Below are 16,749 nucleotides of genomic sequence, written 5' to 3'. Positions count from 1 at the left end.
TGGTAATAATCGTAATTGTGTTATAATAGCTTATGGATAACAATTTATTGATTCATTATAAACAATTTTTATCCACAATATTATTTCCTTACATTTTTAGTTGTCGAGTTATAATAAAATTTTTTATCCAAATACGTCAATTTAGAGATTTTGGGATTTTAGGGTTTATAACTAAAAATATAAAATAATTGGAAAGTAATGACTTATGGATTGTATTTTTGTGATTTATTACGAACAATTTTTATTAATACCATTATTCCCAGCCTTTTTAATTTTTCAGCTAAAACTCATTTAGTTGTTAAACGATTTAAATTTAAATTTTTTTGATTTTAAATCCGATAGGTTGGTAATAATATAATAATATAATCACTTGCGGATAACGTTTTGTTTATTTATTATAAATAATTCTCATCAACAACGTTTTCTCCTATCATTTTTAGTTTACGGATTAAAATAAAAATATGTAGCTAAAAACGTCGATTTAAAAATACGAAATAGTTGTAAAGAAATCGCTTATGGATTATGTTTTTATGATTTATTAAGAATATTTTTTAGTAATATAATTCTCGTCTACAGCTTTTAATTTTTTGTAAACCCCACTTTGTTATTAAAAGCCTCGAATGTGAAATGTTTTGGACTAAAAGGCTGCTATGTTGGTAATAATCATAGTTGAGTATTAATCACTTATGGATTACGCATTGTTGGTTCATTACCAACAATTTTCAACCATAACTTTTCCTCCTAGCTACTATAGATTATGTGTAGTGATAAAATGTGTATCACAAAAGTCAATTAAGAGATGTTAGGATTTTATATTTTATAATTATAAAAACCGATATAGTTGGAAAGAAATTGTTTATGGATTATGTTTTTAACATTTATTTGATTTATTGGTTTAGGTTTTCATGTCTCATATTTGAAATGTTGGGGATTTTAAATCTACTAGCTTGGTAATAGCTATATTTGGGTCAAAATTGTTTACGGATAACGTTTTGTTGATTTATTACAAATAATTCTCATCAACAACATATTCTTCCATCAATTTTAGTTTTCGAGTTATAATAAAAATATTTTGTAAAAACTTCAATTTAAAAATTTTTGTATTTTATTGTTTAATACTAAAAATACGAAATAGTTGGAAAAAGATTGTTTATGGATTATGTTTTTGTGATTTATTATGAACAATTTTTGGTAATATCATTCTCATCCACAGCTTTTTATTTTTGAGGAAACTCCCATTATGTTATTAAATGCCTAAAATTTGAAACGTTTGGGATTGTAAATGTAATAGGTTGGTAACAGTGATGTTTGGATTAGAGCTGTATGTAGATAACGTTTTGTTGATTTATTACAAGTAATTCTCATCAACAACATATTCTTCCATCAATTTTAGTTTTCGAGTTATAATAAAAATATTTTGTAAAAACTTCAATTTAAAAATTTTGGTATTTTATTGGTTAATACTAAAAATACGAAATAGTTGGAAAAAAATTGTTTATGGATTATGTTTTTGTGATTTATTATGAACAATTTTTGGTAATATCATTTTCATCCACAGCTTTTTATTTTTGAGGAAACTCCCATTATGTTATTAAATGCCTAAAATTTGAAACTTTTGGAATTAAAATCTACTAGGTTGGTAATAGTCACATTTGGAGTAGAGATGTTTGCAGATAAAGTTTTCTTGGTTCAGTACAAATAATTCTCACCTATAACATTTCCTCCTAACATTTTTAGTTTTTGAGTTGTAATAAAAATTTTATTCAAAAACGCCAATTTAGTGATTTTGGGGTTTTAGGATTTATCACTAGAAATATGAAATAGTCGGAATCAAATCGTTTATAAACTATGATTTTGTGATTTATTATGAACAATTTTCGTTAATATCATTCTCATGAACAGCTTTTTATTTTTGAGAAAAACCTTACTTTACTATTAAATGCCTCAAATTTGAATCTTTTGGAATTAAAATCTACTAGGTTGGTAATAGTCACATTTGGAGTAGAGTTGTTTGCAGAGAAAGTTCTGTTGATTCATTACAAATAATTCTCACCTATAACATTTCCTCCTAACATTTTTAGTTTTTGAGTTATAATAAAAAATTGTATTTAAAAACGAGATTTTGGGGTTTTAGGATTTATCATTAGAAATATGAAATAGTCAGAATCAAATCGTTTATAAAATATCATTTTTGATTTATTATAAACAATTTTTTTAATATCATTCTCATCCACAGCCTTTTATTTTTGAAGAAACCTCACTTTGCTATTAAATGCCTCAAATTTTAAACTTTGGGAATTAAAATCTACTAAGTTGGTAATAATCATATTTGGATTAAAAATGTTTGAAGATAACGTTTTGTTGGTTCATTACAAATAATTGTCACCCATAACATTTCCTCCTAACATTTTTAGTTTTTGAGTTATAATAAAAATTGTCTTCAAAAACGCCAATTTAAAGATTTTGGGGTTTTGGGATTTATCACTAGAAATACGAAATAGTTAGAATGAAATCGTTTATAAAATATGCTTTTGTGATTTATTATGAACAATTTTTGTTAATATCATTCTCTTCCACAGTTTTTTATTTTTGAGAAAAACCTCACTTTGCTATTAAATGCCTCAAATTTGAAACTTTGGGAATTAAAATCTACTAGGTTGGTAACAGTCATATTTAGATTAACGATGTTTGAAGATAACGTTTTGTTGGTTCATTACAAATAATTCTCACCCATAACATTTCCTCCCAACATTTTTAGTTTTTGAGTTATAATAAATATTGTCTTCAAAAACGCTAATTTAAAGATTTTGGGGTTTTAGGATTTATCACTAGAAATACGAAATAGTGAGAATGAAATCGTTTATAAAATATGATTTTGTGATTTATTATGAACAATTTTTGTTAATATCGTCTTCATCCACAGCTTTCTATTTTTGAGAAAAACCTCACTTTGCTATTAAATACCCCAAATTTGAAACTTTGGGAATTAAAATCTATTAGGTTGGTAATAATCATATTTGGATTAAAGATGTTTGAAGATAACGTTTTGTTGGTTCATTACAAATAATTCTCACCCTTAACATTTCCTCCTAACATTTTTAGTTTTTAAGTTATAATAAAAATTGTCATCAAAAACGCCAATTTAAAGATTTTGGGGTTTTAGGATTTATCACTAGAAATACGAAATAGTTAGAATGAAATCGTTTATAAAATATGCTTTTGTGATTTATTATGAACAATTTTTGTTAATATCATTCTCATACACAGTTTTTTATTTTTGAGAAAAACCTCACTTTGCTATCAAATGCCTCAAATTTGAAACTTTGGGAATTAAAATCTACTAGGTTGGTAATAGTCATATTTGGATTAACGATGTTTGAAGATAACGTTTTGTTGGTTCATTACAAATAATTCTCACTCATAACATTTCCTCCTAACATTTTTAGTTTTTGAGTTATAATAAAAATTGTCTTCAAAAACGCTAATTTAAAGATTTTGGGGTTTTAGGATTTATCACTAGAAATACGAAATAGTCAGAATCAAATCGTTTATAAAATATGCTTTTGTGATTTATTATGAACAATTTTTGTTAATATCATTCTCATACACAGTTTTTTATTTTTGAGAAAAACCTCACTTTGCTATCAAATGCCTCAAATTTGAAACTTTAGGAATTAAAATCTACTAGGTTGGTAATAGTCATATTTGGATTAACGATGTTTGAAGATAACGTTTTGTTGGTTCATTACAAATAATTCTCACTCATAACATTTCCTCCTAACATTTTTAGTTTTTGAGTTATAATAAAAATTGTCTTCAAAAACGCCAATTTAAAGATTTTGGGGTTTTAGGATTTATCACTAGAAATACGAAATAGTTAGAATGAAATCGTTTATAAAATATGCTTTTGTGATTTATTATGAACAATTTTTGTTAATATCATTCTCATACACAGTTTTTTATTTTTGAGAAAAACCTCACTTTGCTATCAAATGCCTCAAATTTGAAACTTTAGGAATTAAAATCTACTAGGTTGGTAATAGTCATATTTGGATTAACGATGTTTGAAGATAACGTTTTGTTGGTTCATTACAAATAATTCTCACTCATAACATTTCCTCCTAACATTTTTAGTTTTTGAGTTATAATAAAAATTGTCTTCAAAAACGCCAATTTAAAGATTTTGGGGTTTTAGGATTTATCACTAGAAATACGAAATAGTTAGAATGAAATCGTTTATAAAATATGCTTTTGTGATTTATTATGAACAATTTTTGTTAATATCATTCTCATACACAGTTTTTTATTTTTGAGAAAAACCTCACTTTGCTATCAAATGCCTCAAATTTGAAACTTTGGGAATTAAAATCTACTAGGTTGGTAATAGTCATATTTGGATTAACGATGTTTGAAGATAACGTTTTGTTGGTTCATTACAAATAATTCTCACCCATAACATTTCCTCTTAACATTTTTAGTTTTTGAGTTATAATAAAAATTGTCTTCAAAAACGCTAATTTAAAGATTTTGGGGTTTTTGGATTTATCACTAGAAATACGAAATAGTTAGAATGAAATCGTTTATAAAATATGCTTTTGTGATTTATTATGAACAATTTTTGTTAATATCATTCTCATCCACAACTTTTTATTTTTGAGAAAAACCTCACTTTGCTATTTATGCCTAAACTTTGTAACTTTGGAATTTAAAATCTACTACTTAGGTTGGTAATAGTCATATTTGGAGTAAAGATGTTTGCAGATAACGATTTGTTACATAAACTGTTGATGTTATGAACCAAAACAAATAATTCTCACCCATAACACTTCCTTCTAACATTTTCAGCCATTGAGTTATAATAAAAAATTGTATTCAAAAAGGCCAATTTAGAGATTTTGGCGTTTTAGGATTTATCACAAGAAATATGAAATAGTTAGAATGAAATTGTTTATAGAATATGTTTTTGTGATTTATTATGAAGAATTTTGATTAATATCATTCTCATTCATAATTTTAATTATTGAGTGTATTTTGTTAAATGCCACAAATCTTTGAAATCAACTTCAACTTGAGATCAACACTTGATGAAGACAACAAATTTGATTATGTCAATAAAAAACTTTATGTTTTTGTAAAAACTTAAAATAATTTGATTAACTTGTAATGAATAAATTATTTAAAAAAGAAAAACATTCGTGAAACTAACAACTTTATTTTGTTAATGTTTTTAATTATATCACAACAGAATAAACAAATAAAATGAAGAGTTCTAAATTGGAGGACTAAACATCGATATTGTGAATAACCCTTTGGCACAAAAACAAAACAGTTGTCACCGTTCGAAAAATTATTTATGTTTTTGAGATGCTTCAACACAACAAATTGATTAAGATTTATGAGTAATAATTAACCTCCATTTCAATAGAAAAAAACATTCAACAATGATTAATTTTCCTTCTAAGTTACACAAAAATAAGTAATAATCCGCAAATACCATAAAATAGCTTTTAATGATTCATGAAGAAATCGTAAGAACAAATTCTAAAGATGTATTCATTCAAAAAAAAGTGTATTGAAAAGATTAAGTAGTAGTATTGACAAACTAAATCCGAAAACTTTCAAATATTATGTTAATGAAGCGTTGTGAAACAACTTACATCTCTCTATTCACAACAATTTGAATAAATTTTTTAAAGTTAATAATCTTTAAAAAAATTAAATGATAAAAGTAAATAAGTTTTAAGTATCTGAATAAATTAAATGTAAATAAAATCTAAGAAGGTTGATGAATGGTAGCCGTAGTTGATGTAAAAGGGGAAGCAGAGAGCCTCGTTTCCGCCTGATTGCTATGATGAAGACCTGGTTTCTCAAGCGAATAAACTTAAATAAGGCATCGCACCTACCTTTTATTTATGTTATATGGTATCTATTCTAACTACATGTTATCAATTTTTTTTTATTTTTTTTAATGGATTTTATTTAAAACGAAAAACAACGAATAACGCAAAGAAATAAAAACGCAAATTCACTTGGAATGGTTTTTATTAAAAAAAAATAATCGAAATGGCAAAAATCGGAAACACGTCGGCTCTTCATCATGACAAACAGGCGATGGTATGCGAAAGATAGACACAGACGAACGGACGGACGTTACGGCCGGCGGTCGGTCGTGAGACCAAAAGCTCTTTTGTTCTTGATCGTCGCTCGTTTTTACTCTCTCTCCTCCGGCGTTCTCGTATACATATATACTTTTTTTTTGATTCGGCACAAACGCGACACTTGTCACTCACTCACTTGCGACGTCGTCACGTGTTTTCGCGCTTACCTGGACTTGTCTGCCAACTGAGGCCACCGATGAACATTTTCCTGAAACAAATCATAAATAGTAATAACTCATAACAGTAATAACCAACCAAATTCATCAAACAGTTAAAGAATGAAACTATTTTTACTAACATTTATCAAATTCGCCAGTTACATCAAAATTATTAAAACATTAAGTCAAGCGCAATACTCATTCGAAAAGATTAACAAAAACAAACACTTAAAATAGACAAACAAACATCAAAAACTAATCGAGATTTAATGATGATTGAAGAAGAAATTGAATAATATATTGATACTTACCCGGGATCGTTGGGTACCTCTGCGGGTGAACCGCCGGCGACGATCTCCTGGCTCTGGGACTCCATGTGACTGAGCTCCGTTGTTGTCAGAACAGTAACTTTGGGGTTTTCGAAGCACGTGGGGCTTCGTTGATTCAAAACTACTAGACTAAACTAAAGGTAAAGAGCGAGAGAGAGTGGCCGGTACTCTGGACGTTGGGGTCGCCGGGGGCGCAGCGACTCTAACACGTTGTCACGGTGGTGGCACGATACTGACTGAACTGGCGGACTGCGCCGAGGCGGCCGATGGGCGAGGAGGCAGCGGCGTCGGAGAGGCGGTGGCGGCGACGACGACGGCAAACGTCGGGCGGCGTCGGCAGCGGGGATGCGCGCGTCGACGGCGCGGGACCCGGATTGGGCGCGATCGGGGCGCCGTCAGTGCGTCGGTGACGCAACAACGATCCGACGCCCCGCATCCGGACCGATTATTATTATTATTATCAACCATCGCGTCGCGGCGCCACGCACCTCTTCACTTTATTGTTATGATTTTTTTTTGTACACACACTCTTTCTGTTTGCTCTTAATCAATCTAAATTTTTTGAACACGTTTAATTTCACAACATTATGACATATTAAATTAAAAGTTTTAAAAATTTTTACAAACTTTTAAAATCACTTATAAAACTGTTTAATCCTCAAATCAAAACTAATAGCACAGCAACACTATTTCTTTGTGACATTTCTTAGAGAAACTTTCAACAGATATTACATTTATTCCTATGATTTTTATGACCAGGCAAACATAAGTAACCAAAAATCTTATTAACCTTTTATGGAGCAAGTTTCCGATAACTTTTTCTGTCAAGCGCGACTTGAATTCTCCAAAGATTGCGAAGATGGAAAACTTCGAAGAAATTAAGGTCACATAATCAATATAAAAGGAAAATAATGTTTCTACATTCAATAGAAAAGTCTAAATAAGCATTTAGTCATTTCAAAAACTTTTATGGCAAGGCACTTAGACTATATTTTCAATTGGACTCAAGTTCAACCAGAAAAATTGGTATTAATGTTGACTATGTTGGCATGGAAAAGACTTTGGTTGCATTTTTTATACGCGTAGATAATTTATCTTCTGATTCTTGTTTGCATAGTGGATGTGGTACATCAACTTGTTGTTTTACTAGATGGAGCTTTGAGTGATTTTTAGCCGAACTTGCCAGTATGGTCCAAATTCCGGAGATGGTCTAATATTTCTGTTTTCTAGTTCATAGTCTTATTGTTAGTTAACGGAATTAACTTTAATTGATTGTCTAAATAAATCACTTCAGATTTATATTACCATATTCATCATGACAAAGAAGATTTATAGATGCTGCTTTCGTCAAAAATTCTCCACAAACAATTCTCATCTACAACATTTTCTTCCAGGACTTTTAGTTTCCATAAAACTTTCCATCCAAAAACAGAAATCTATTATTTTTCGGATTTGATGGTTTATAACTTAACATGCAAAATAGTTGGAAAGAAATCATTTATGGACTATATTTTTGTAACTTATTATAAGAGATTTTATACCTACCTACCAGGTTGGCAATTGTTGAGTGATAATCGTTTACGGATAATGTTTTGTTGATTCGATTTGTCAACACTTTTCGAAACAACTGGAACACTTTTCGTTTCGAGTACTTCTATCATCAAAATACAGGACACGAAGCAAGATCTTGAACAGGGTTATTCTCAACCTACACGCAGAAACATGAATATTTATTACTCATGACAAATAATGACTAATAGGTGAAAAAAATTGTAGTAAAAGATTTTTAGTTTCTTAGATATCCGATATATGCGGCAACATCTAGATTATATGTTTCCCGGAAGATGGATAGGTCGAGGTGGTCTAATGGCCTGGCCACTTCAATCGCCCGACCATAATACTCCAGATTTTTATTTTTGGTATCAGTTAAAAATCATAGTGTACATGCATAGTAGCAAGAATTGTTTAGAAATGCTTAGACAATGGTAGCTGCCTGGTTTGTGCCGCTGTAGTGGGAGATCATGGATTCGAGATTCTTGATTTAAAAGTAACTTTGAATCTAGAAAAGTAAAAAACTCTTGATAGATTTTTTTCTCCTATTAATCATTACTTGTCATGAGGAATAAATACTCAAGTTTATGCGTATAGATTGAGAATTAGCCTGTATAACGAGACCAACATGGATTTCAGTGATTGCCAGTTCGATTTATCAGCTCCTGGTATGTAAAGACGGCTCTAACAAAATCTGTCTCCTTAACAACTTTAATATTTATGATGTCAATATATTAGTTTGTGACTTTAACGATCATTTCAAAAACTTTTCCAATAACGAATTTACTCTAATACTCAAGAGCAATTGCACCACTCCTTATATTTCGTTTTACTCCAAGAAGATGAATGACTATGTTTTGGGAACTCCTATAATGTGATTGAATTTTACTCCAAATTGGATTCTGTAATCTGATTCCTCCTCATTACGTGACAGATCATCGGCATCACGTCCACTTTCTGAACTACCTTGAGAACCTGTTTTATCCTGAGAAGAGACGTCACTTTCTTTTCCCAGTTACTCAGTTCCTGCAATCCTCAAATTTGGTGATTCCGACATAATCAAATACTTTGATGGACTGTTCTCCACCACTAGGGGAGTTGTAATCTAGTCGCAGATTTGCATCGTCTAGAAACAATTCAAATGCCATGAAAACACCATCATTTTGACACGCTGATCTACAACTGTGATGTATTATCACTGAAGCGCAGGTTTTCCTGGGACAAATCACTGTTGACGAATTAAAGTACAACTACACGGTGAGTTCTTTAAACCTTAAGTATTTAAGTAGAAGAGCGAGACATTATGTCCAACTTCTCAAAGGTGGAGTTGATTCCCAGGTTGAGTACAACGCAAGAACAAAAGAGAAGGGAGTTATTGGAACACGAGGAATTTGAAGACAGAAAATAATTACGATTTTTGTGGCGTGACTAAGTATCGAGGTTCACGCAAGCGATCTTCCCACCCTAGACACATAAGAGACTTGACGATTTAGCGAATTTGGCAGATGCAGTGAGCAATGCCAACGTTTGAAGGTGTAGAGAAAAGATCACAAACTGACCCAATCCAACGCCTATTCGTAGCCGATCTGACAACTATGACAACTGATGAAAATCGGTGAGAATTTGTATGTGTTCTTACGTCGATTTCCTATATCATTGCAGATTGCTGGTAAACATACGCAAATATCACACGATATCATAATCAAATCACAGGAAAAAATACCACATCTACACATCTCTAAGATCACCGGTTATTGGAAGATCTCGACTTATAATAAGTTACAAGAATTTGCATTGTTTAATGTATGAGAAGATAAAAAGGGACACGGTCGAGTTTTGTTTTAATATTAAATTTAAAACGAACTACCATAAAGTTTAATATTACAACACAGAATTATTTTATCAATGCTAACGATGTCGGAAAATTGTTATCAGAAAGATTGGGATTGGTTTTCATGCGTTCTTGGAAGTACTTAATTGCAGAAATGTGATTGGTTCTATGTGATTTGCTTTTTTGACATGATATAACTTCTCAACAAGGTAGAAATTTTAGGATTAGCTTGTGTGAGATAACAAACATTGTTGTATGGGCGGAGATTCTCAAAAATACGGTATTTCCTTAGCTTCTTAGTTAAGTATAAACTTTGTATTAGGTATCCAAGAATGACAGAAAGTGAATTCGCAATTGGGATCGATTTCCCTGCTATTGCATAAATCGCACATGCAGAATTTTTCACAATCCATGCACCACTAGAGGACTCACTCTCCAATTAAGTTACAGACCAAATTGTCCCTTGGCCTTCAGAAATCCTTACAGGTTGCGTAACGGGTGTCCTTTTCCGACGTGTACTACTACTATTAACAATACCAGAGATGTCCGACTGGTGCTGGGCCCGACGCTTAACGTCTCCTCCGAAGAACAGATAGCGGTTAATGTACGATGTTCTGCGTGAAGTGGATGTTTTTGCCGCTTCGACCTTAGAATCTGAGCAATTTAAGCATCTGTGGCTTGTTTTTAAATGCTTGAGTGGTACGGATTGATACTAAATCATTGTTACGAGTCTTTGGAAAAACACGGATAAAGTTCCTGAAATTTAGCACATCAAGCGGCGGTCTGAAATCTTGACACGGAATCATCCACGCCATTTGGAAAGCTCCAGTTACCCGTAAACAACTAATTATCGGGAAATCAAAAAGGAAATTCCCAAATCCACTAGATTAAATTGACATCCGGGCCATTCGAGAAGGAGTTACAAACTTTGCTTCATACGTGATCATTCGGACAACTGATGAACATCGGTGCGAATTTGTATATGCTCTCGCGTCGACTTCCTATCAGTGTTGCCGTTTCGGTACAATTGTACTGAATTCAGTACGATTTCATAGATAAACTACGTGAAAGTAGCAATCCAGTACAAAATTTTGTAATCGGTACAATTGTACTAAAATCAGTAACCACTTTTTTTGAATTTACTTTCTTTGACCGTTTCAGCCGTGGAAACTTTATTGCTGGCAAAACAATTAATCAAAAAACCAGTGAGCCCAGTGATAAAGTAATACGTTTTACAAGTTTTGTTGTACCTAAAAAAAAGGTCTCCTACTTTCTCTCTCAATTCAGTACATTTTTTTCATTTTCAGTACGAATTTTGGTACATTTATTTTCTTGATGGCGATGATTCTATGATGGCAGATTGCTAATACTCAAACGTCATCCGGTGACGCAACTTCACGACTTTCTCCCGAATTCCTAATCAAATCGATGGGTACAACACCACATCATCACAACTTTAAGACCTCCGTTTGCTGGAAGATTTCAACTTATAATAATTTGCAAGAATTTGTACTATTTAATGTATTAAGAGATAAAATGGGACATGTGTGAGTTTATTTTAATATTCAATTTAAAACGAAGTTCCAAAAAGTTTAATAGTGCAATATAGAAATGGCACAAAATTGTTCTGAGAAAGATTGGAATTTCTTAATTGGGTTGAAGTACTTGCAGAAGTATTGGATTTACGTTATTTACTTTTTTAAGACGTAAAAAAACATTCGAGAAGCAACTTTATTGGTAAATCCAGCATCAAATATTCCACTCAGAATCTCAAGCAACTCTTTGGACTGATTGCCTGATTATTGATATATTCAAAGTGAAACTTTCATAATATTTACCAAACACAATCATTTTGAATAGGACAAGTTCGATTCACCTCGAGCCGAATCAGAAGATGACCAAAGAGACTAATGAGAGAGCTTTTGCTCACAACTGAATTCAGTGCGATAACTTTTAATACCGTTTATCATCTATCTACATGGATATGAATACAACGCTTAAACTCGTAACTCAACGTTACAGGACGTCCAAAACAGCAGGAAATGGATACGGAATTGCCTTCAGCTTTAGATGATAACGCTGAGGTATGATGTGCAAAATAACACCTCGTTGACCTAGTTGGACCAATACCAAAAGACTATAATACTTAGATTGGGATTTTCGTATTGATTTCAATTTCTTTCAAAAATCGTTTTATCAAACCACAATTATTAAAATTTTTGTATAAAAATAACACAAACGTTTATTATGACTGTTTTTTATTTAATAATTTAATAAAATTAGTACCACATAAATTCCGTCTTAAACATTGTGAAACATCAAAAATGAAGTCTAAAATTAAGTCTAATTCCTCCGCAATACAGAATATTTAAGTTATCGTCGGAAAATTTCGAATGATATTTCGAATTAAACAATTAAAGGAAATTCGAGATCTTATTAATAAGATTTTCAGACAGATTTTTCTAATCAATACTAATACTAAAACATTCTATGATATAACACTCTACATTCTATGAATCAGTTATGTTAGTATTACATTTTCTATAAGTGTATAATATTGACTAGAAGCTTCAGATATGTTAAAATTGATAGCCTCAGAACATGTATAAGTACTAAAAACAATTTATTAAAATTAAAATAAATAAATTAAAAACTAAAATGATGGTTAAGCATATTATTTAATTTAGATGCCAACTTTTTAATATACTACGTATCAATTCTCATTTTTTTTGGGGTGTATAAAAAATATTTCCTATCTTTGGATAAATTTCATTCTTTGGATTAGTAAATTGGTCTTTGGACAGGTTTTCGTTATTAAAAATACTGGGATTAAAACAACAATCCTAACAATAAAAAAATTACCATAAAATCATTTAAAAATCTTGTGAATTATCACTAGACATATGACTAGCTAAAAGTGTAGACAAACAACTATCATTTTGATGGTTGTCCCTTAAAACAATCAATCCATTATTGCTCTGTCCTTCAGATGTGGCAATAGTCATCAGCAAGTTAGGCGACAGTAAACTACTGGAGCTTGGAATTGGACTCTGGGTTAATTGACCAGACATCAAGGAATTATTCGAACTCGGACTAATTTCAGGAATATTAACAAAATTGTTTTCGGAGTGTTTAGAACTGGTCGTACTGGCAGATTGGGATTCGTGTAAAGTGTCGGATGGAGTTGAAGGAGCGGAATCGAGAGGCGATGTAATAGACTGAACCTGATGGAAATCAAAGAGATCAACCGACGGTATTTTTTTATCAGTTCTCATTCGTTCTATGTACAATTTTATTTTATTCAATAAAAACGGCGGTGCCTCAAACCCTTTTAATTCATGTAATCTTAAATTGGGATTATTTTTATACTCATCACACATAGCTAATTCGCGTACATCATCAAAAATCATTATATACGCCTTACCGCCACTTGCTGGCATTAAATATTTTGAAGTTAACCATTCTCTATCTTCTTGATCACCTGCATAACGAATTAATTCTGGATGTCTAACATATAGTCTTCCTCTTGTTTGACTGAATCCTAGAACTTTATTAGCTCTAGCGCCCATTATAAATAATGTTCGTTGATTTAAACGTTCCGAGCTCCATTTTGGAGCTTCTCGTTTTATAGGAAGTTTTGCAATTTCTTCCCAGTCTTTAGCCTTATGTCTTTTTTGACTTGAAATTGTTGTTGATTCTGAATCAGTGTCTGATTCCTTTCGCTTTCTATCCACCAAAGAAAAACGTGATTCAAAGTACCCCCCTGGATCTGAGTCACTGTATTCATGGGGAGAACTATCCCTAGATACATTTGAAGCTTTATACATTGTTTTAGCATCTTCTAACATTTTTCTACACATTAATTTGACATGTTCTTCATTTACACTGTCTCTACCTTGGTTTTGTCTTATATTATTTACAGCTGGTTGAAAAAATTTCTAAAACATTTTTCAATATTATTTATACGAATAAAGAAAAATTATTATGAACTTACATCTAAATATTTTTTGATAATACAATCAATGTCTTTATTAACAGCATTTTGAATATTCTTTCTTAGGATATCCAAAGACTTAATCGGATTTGTGATACACCCATGATTGATGTAACTCTTCGGATCATGCTTTATACCATTTCTTGTACCAATTTGGGAAGCAGCCAAGTTTATGATGGTCACTTGACGCATGTTGAACGTATTTTTCTATTAACAATAATCACTTTAGTTTAGCTATTTTTTTATGGATTTAATTTATTTAATTACTTACCCAACCAACCATGTTTTGTTGTTCTTCAATTTGGCCTGGCACAGCAGGAGGTATCATTTTTCAAAACCCAACACCCCAACAGATTAAAGATCTTTGTTCGTTGTTTAAACCGGACAAATTATTTCTTTATCAACTTGAATTCTAAACAAAAATTTCGTTTATGATTTTAAAGGTGGTAAGAGGAATAGTAAATAGAAGGATTTGTTTTGTATGGAATAATATAAAAGAAGGAATCGACAAAGTTTAATTTAGTAAGTGTCAAAAATGACAGTTAATTGTAAATGCAAGGTTGGTTGTCTAGATTAGGATGAAGTTAGTTGCTTATCTTTTTAATATTAATTTTTAATATATCATTTAAATATGTGATATAATTTAATAGATATTAAAGTTTTTAAGTAGTATTAATAATAAATTAGTTTATATATATTTAGTAATGTTAAAAAAAAATTGATTGTAATTTGGGTTGCCTACTTCGCGATAATTAAATGTAATATAACAATTCTTTAATTATTTTATTAGAATAAAAATGATATGATAAATCTTTTAGTACTCCACTTTTGTAAGGTTTAATATCTTTGAATGGCGCTTACAAGATAAAAAACCACTACCTTTTCAATAAAGCCTTACCGTGCTGTTGGGAGTGGACATTTACAATCTATTTATGGACTTTAAGCTAAAAAAATGGAAGTGGGGAGAGCAGCAATGGAAGAATTGGGAAAATAAAGGCAAAGGCATAGGGATTCAAAATGGTATGATGATGAGTGCGAATATGACGAGAATATGAAACTACAAGAACTGGAATAGAGAGGTCTTATATAGAGGTCAACCAGAATAGAAGGAATTTTAAGCCTAGGCTGACGATGGTGAGAAATAGAGAAGGAGAGATTATGAGTGGACAAGCACAAATATTAGAAAGATGGGCCGAAAATTTTGAAGAGCAGCAATGAACACTTGGAAGACATGGAAGACGCGGAAGATGAAAGTTTCTCTCCTTCTTTATGACTGCCCCCACGGAAGAAGAAGTACTCAAAGCAGTGAATAGGTTGAAGTACCATAATCCGTCTGAACTTCTGAAACATGGGATAAAGAAGTTGAAGGATCATATATGTAGGCTGGTGGATCTAATCTGGAAGCACTTAAAACTCCCAAAAGACTGGAACATAGGTATAATCGTGCCTATACACAACAAGCGAGACCAAACAGTATGTAACAACTACAGGGGAAATGTGGTATATAAAGTGTTAGACATACTTTATGACCGACTATCAACATACTGTGAAGAGATTGTAGGCAAGTACCAAAGTGGCTTTCGTAAAGGAAAATCAACCGTCGACCAAATCTTCCTTCTAAGGCAGCTCCTAGAAAAGAAAAGACCTACGGATACGGGATGGATACCCACCACTTATTTATAGATTTTAAAAGTGCCTAAAATAGTGTAGATAGAAGGTTACTGTATAACGCAATGAAAGACTTCAATATCTCCATAAATTTAATAAAATTAGTAAAAGCAACGCTCTCATAAATTGAGTGTAAAATGAAAGACCAAAATAACTTATCAAGATCCTTTCAGACAGATGTGGGGCTACGTAAGGAGGAGAGCCTATCATGTCTGCTGTTTAACATCGCTCTGGAGAAGGCTGTAAGAGAATCGGGTATAGCAAATGGAGGAACCAGTATTAATAGAAGCGTATAGATACTAGCATACGCCGATGACATAGATATAATAGCTAGAACAAAAAGAGACCTCATAGAAGCCTTCAAACATTGCAGAGCTACAAAATATATGAAGGTTATTAATAACGCTCAGCTAATTGAACTTCTTCTCGGATTTTGATTTTTAGTTCATCCAAAGTATTTGGTCTAGTGGTATAAACTTTACTCTTCAGATATCCTCAAAGGAAGAAGTCCAGCAGAGTCAAATCAGGTGATCTTGCAGGCCATTCAATTGGCCCTCTTCTCCCAACCCATTGATTGGGAAATAATTGATTTAAATATGCATGAACAGGAACAGCATAGTGTGGCGGCGCGCCATCTTGTTGGAAGAACAATTGCCGTTGAAATCGACTTGGGTCAACATCATCGGGAAATCTGGCCGTTATGGAACGAATGAGATCTGTTTGTAGAAAACCTAAATATCTCTCTCCAGTTAAGGTTCCCTCAAAAAAGTAAGGGCCCAGGATAGTATCCTCTACTATTCCGCACCACACATCAATCTTTTGCGGATATTGGGTATGCGATTCTCTTGCCCAATGTGGATTTTGGGTAGCCCAATACCGACAATTTTGCCTGTTAACTTGCCCACTCAATGTAAATGTTGCCTCATCGGAAAAAATTATGTTTTTAACGAAATCTTCGTCGTCGGTGCACAATTGTTGCAACTGCTCACAAAATTGCGACCTTCTATCAAAATCATCTTCATTGAGCTCATGAATGAGGTTTACTTTATCGGGGATGATA

At 31.9% G+C, this 16,749-nt stretch overlaps 2 protein-coding genes across 7 annotated transcripts in view; both read right to left on the bottom strand.

Annotated features, from left to right (window-relative positions):
* The window catches only part of LOC111417394 (RNA-binding protein 6), a 348,948-nt gene extending 342,045 nt beyond the window's left edge, over positions 1-6,903 (bottom strand). For 3 of the 6 annotated variants that reach the window (XM_023049652.2, XM_023049654.2, XM_023049649.2), the window contains exons 1-2: positions 6,628-6,901; positions 6,326-6,366 (exon numbers count right to left, since the gene is read on the bottom strand). In XM_023049652.2, coding sequence (XP_022905420.1) covers positions 6,326-6,366; positions 6,628-6,692 — 106 coding nt within the window. In that variant the 5' untranslated portion in view covers positions 6,693-6,901. Of the gene's footprint in view, positions 1-6,325; positions 6,367-6,627 lie in introns of all 6 variants that reach the window. The other 3 variants (XM_023049651.2, XM_023049648.2, XM_023049653.2) reach the window with 3 other exon arrangements.
* A 5,907-nt stretch (positions 6,904-12,810) lies between these two features.
* Positions 12,811-14,542, bottom strand: LOC111417382 (deoxynucleotidyltransferase terminal-interacting protein 1). The gene is made up of 3 exons (XM_023049637.2): positions 14,293-14,542; positions 14,022-14,228; positions 12,811-13,965 (listed from the first exon to the last, which is right to left on the bottom strand). Exons 1-3 carry the CDS (start codon positions 14,347-14,349, stop codon positions 12,901-12,903), a joined length of 1,329 nt encoding a protein of 442 aa, XP_022905405.1. The 5' UTR covers positions 14,350-14,542; the 3' UTR covers positions 12,811-12,900.
* Between the last annotated feature and the right edge of the window lie 2,207 nt (positions 14,543-16,749).

Source organism: Onthophagus taurus, chromosome 1 (genome assembly GCF_036711975.1).
Source record: "Onthophagus taurus isolate NC chromosome 1, IU_Otau_3.0, whole genome shotgun sequence".
Lineage (NCBI taxonomy): Eukaryota > Metazoa > Arthropoda > Insecta > Coleoptera > Scarabaeidae > Onthophagus > Onthophagus taurus.
This window is presented reverse-complemented; position numbering and strand designations above follow the sequence as displayed.

Bases quoted from the DNA above. Each gene is read 5' to 3' on its own strand.
- LOC111417382 (XM_023049637.2), bottom strand. From the start codon at position 14,349: ATGATACCTCCTGCTGTGCCAGGCCAAATTGAAGAACAACAAAACATG. The intron at 14,229-14,292 runs GTAAGTAATTAA...TATTGTTAATAG, and splicing joins AACAAAACATGGTTGGTTGG to AAAAATACGTTCAACATGCG. The intron at 13,966-14,021 runs GTAAGTTCATAA...AAAATGTTTTAG, and splicing joins TTATCAAAAAATATTTAGAT to AAATTTTTTCAACCAGCTGT.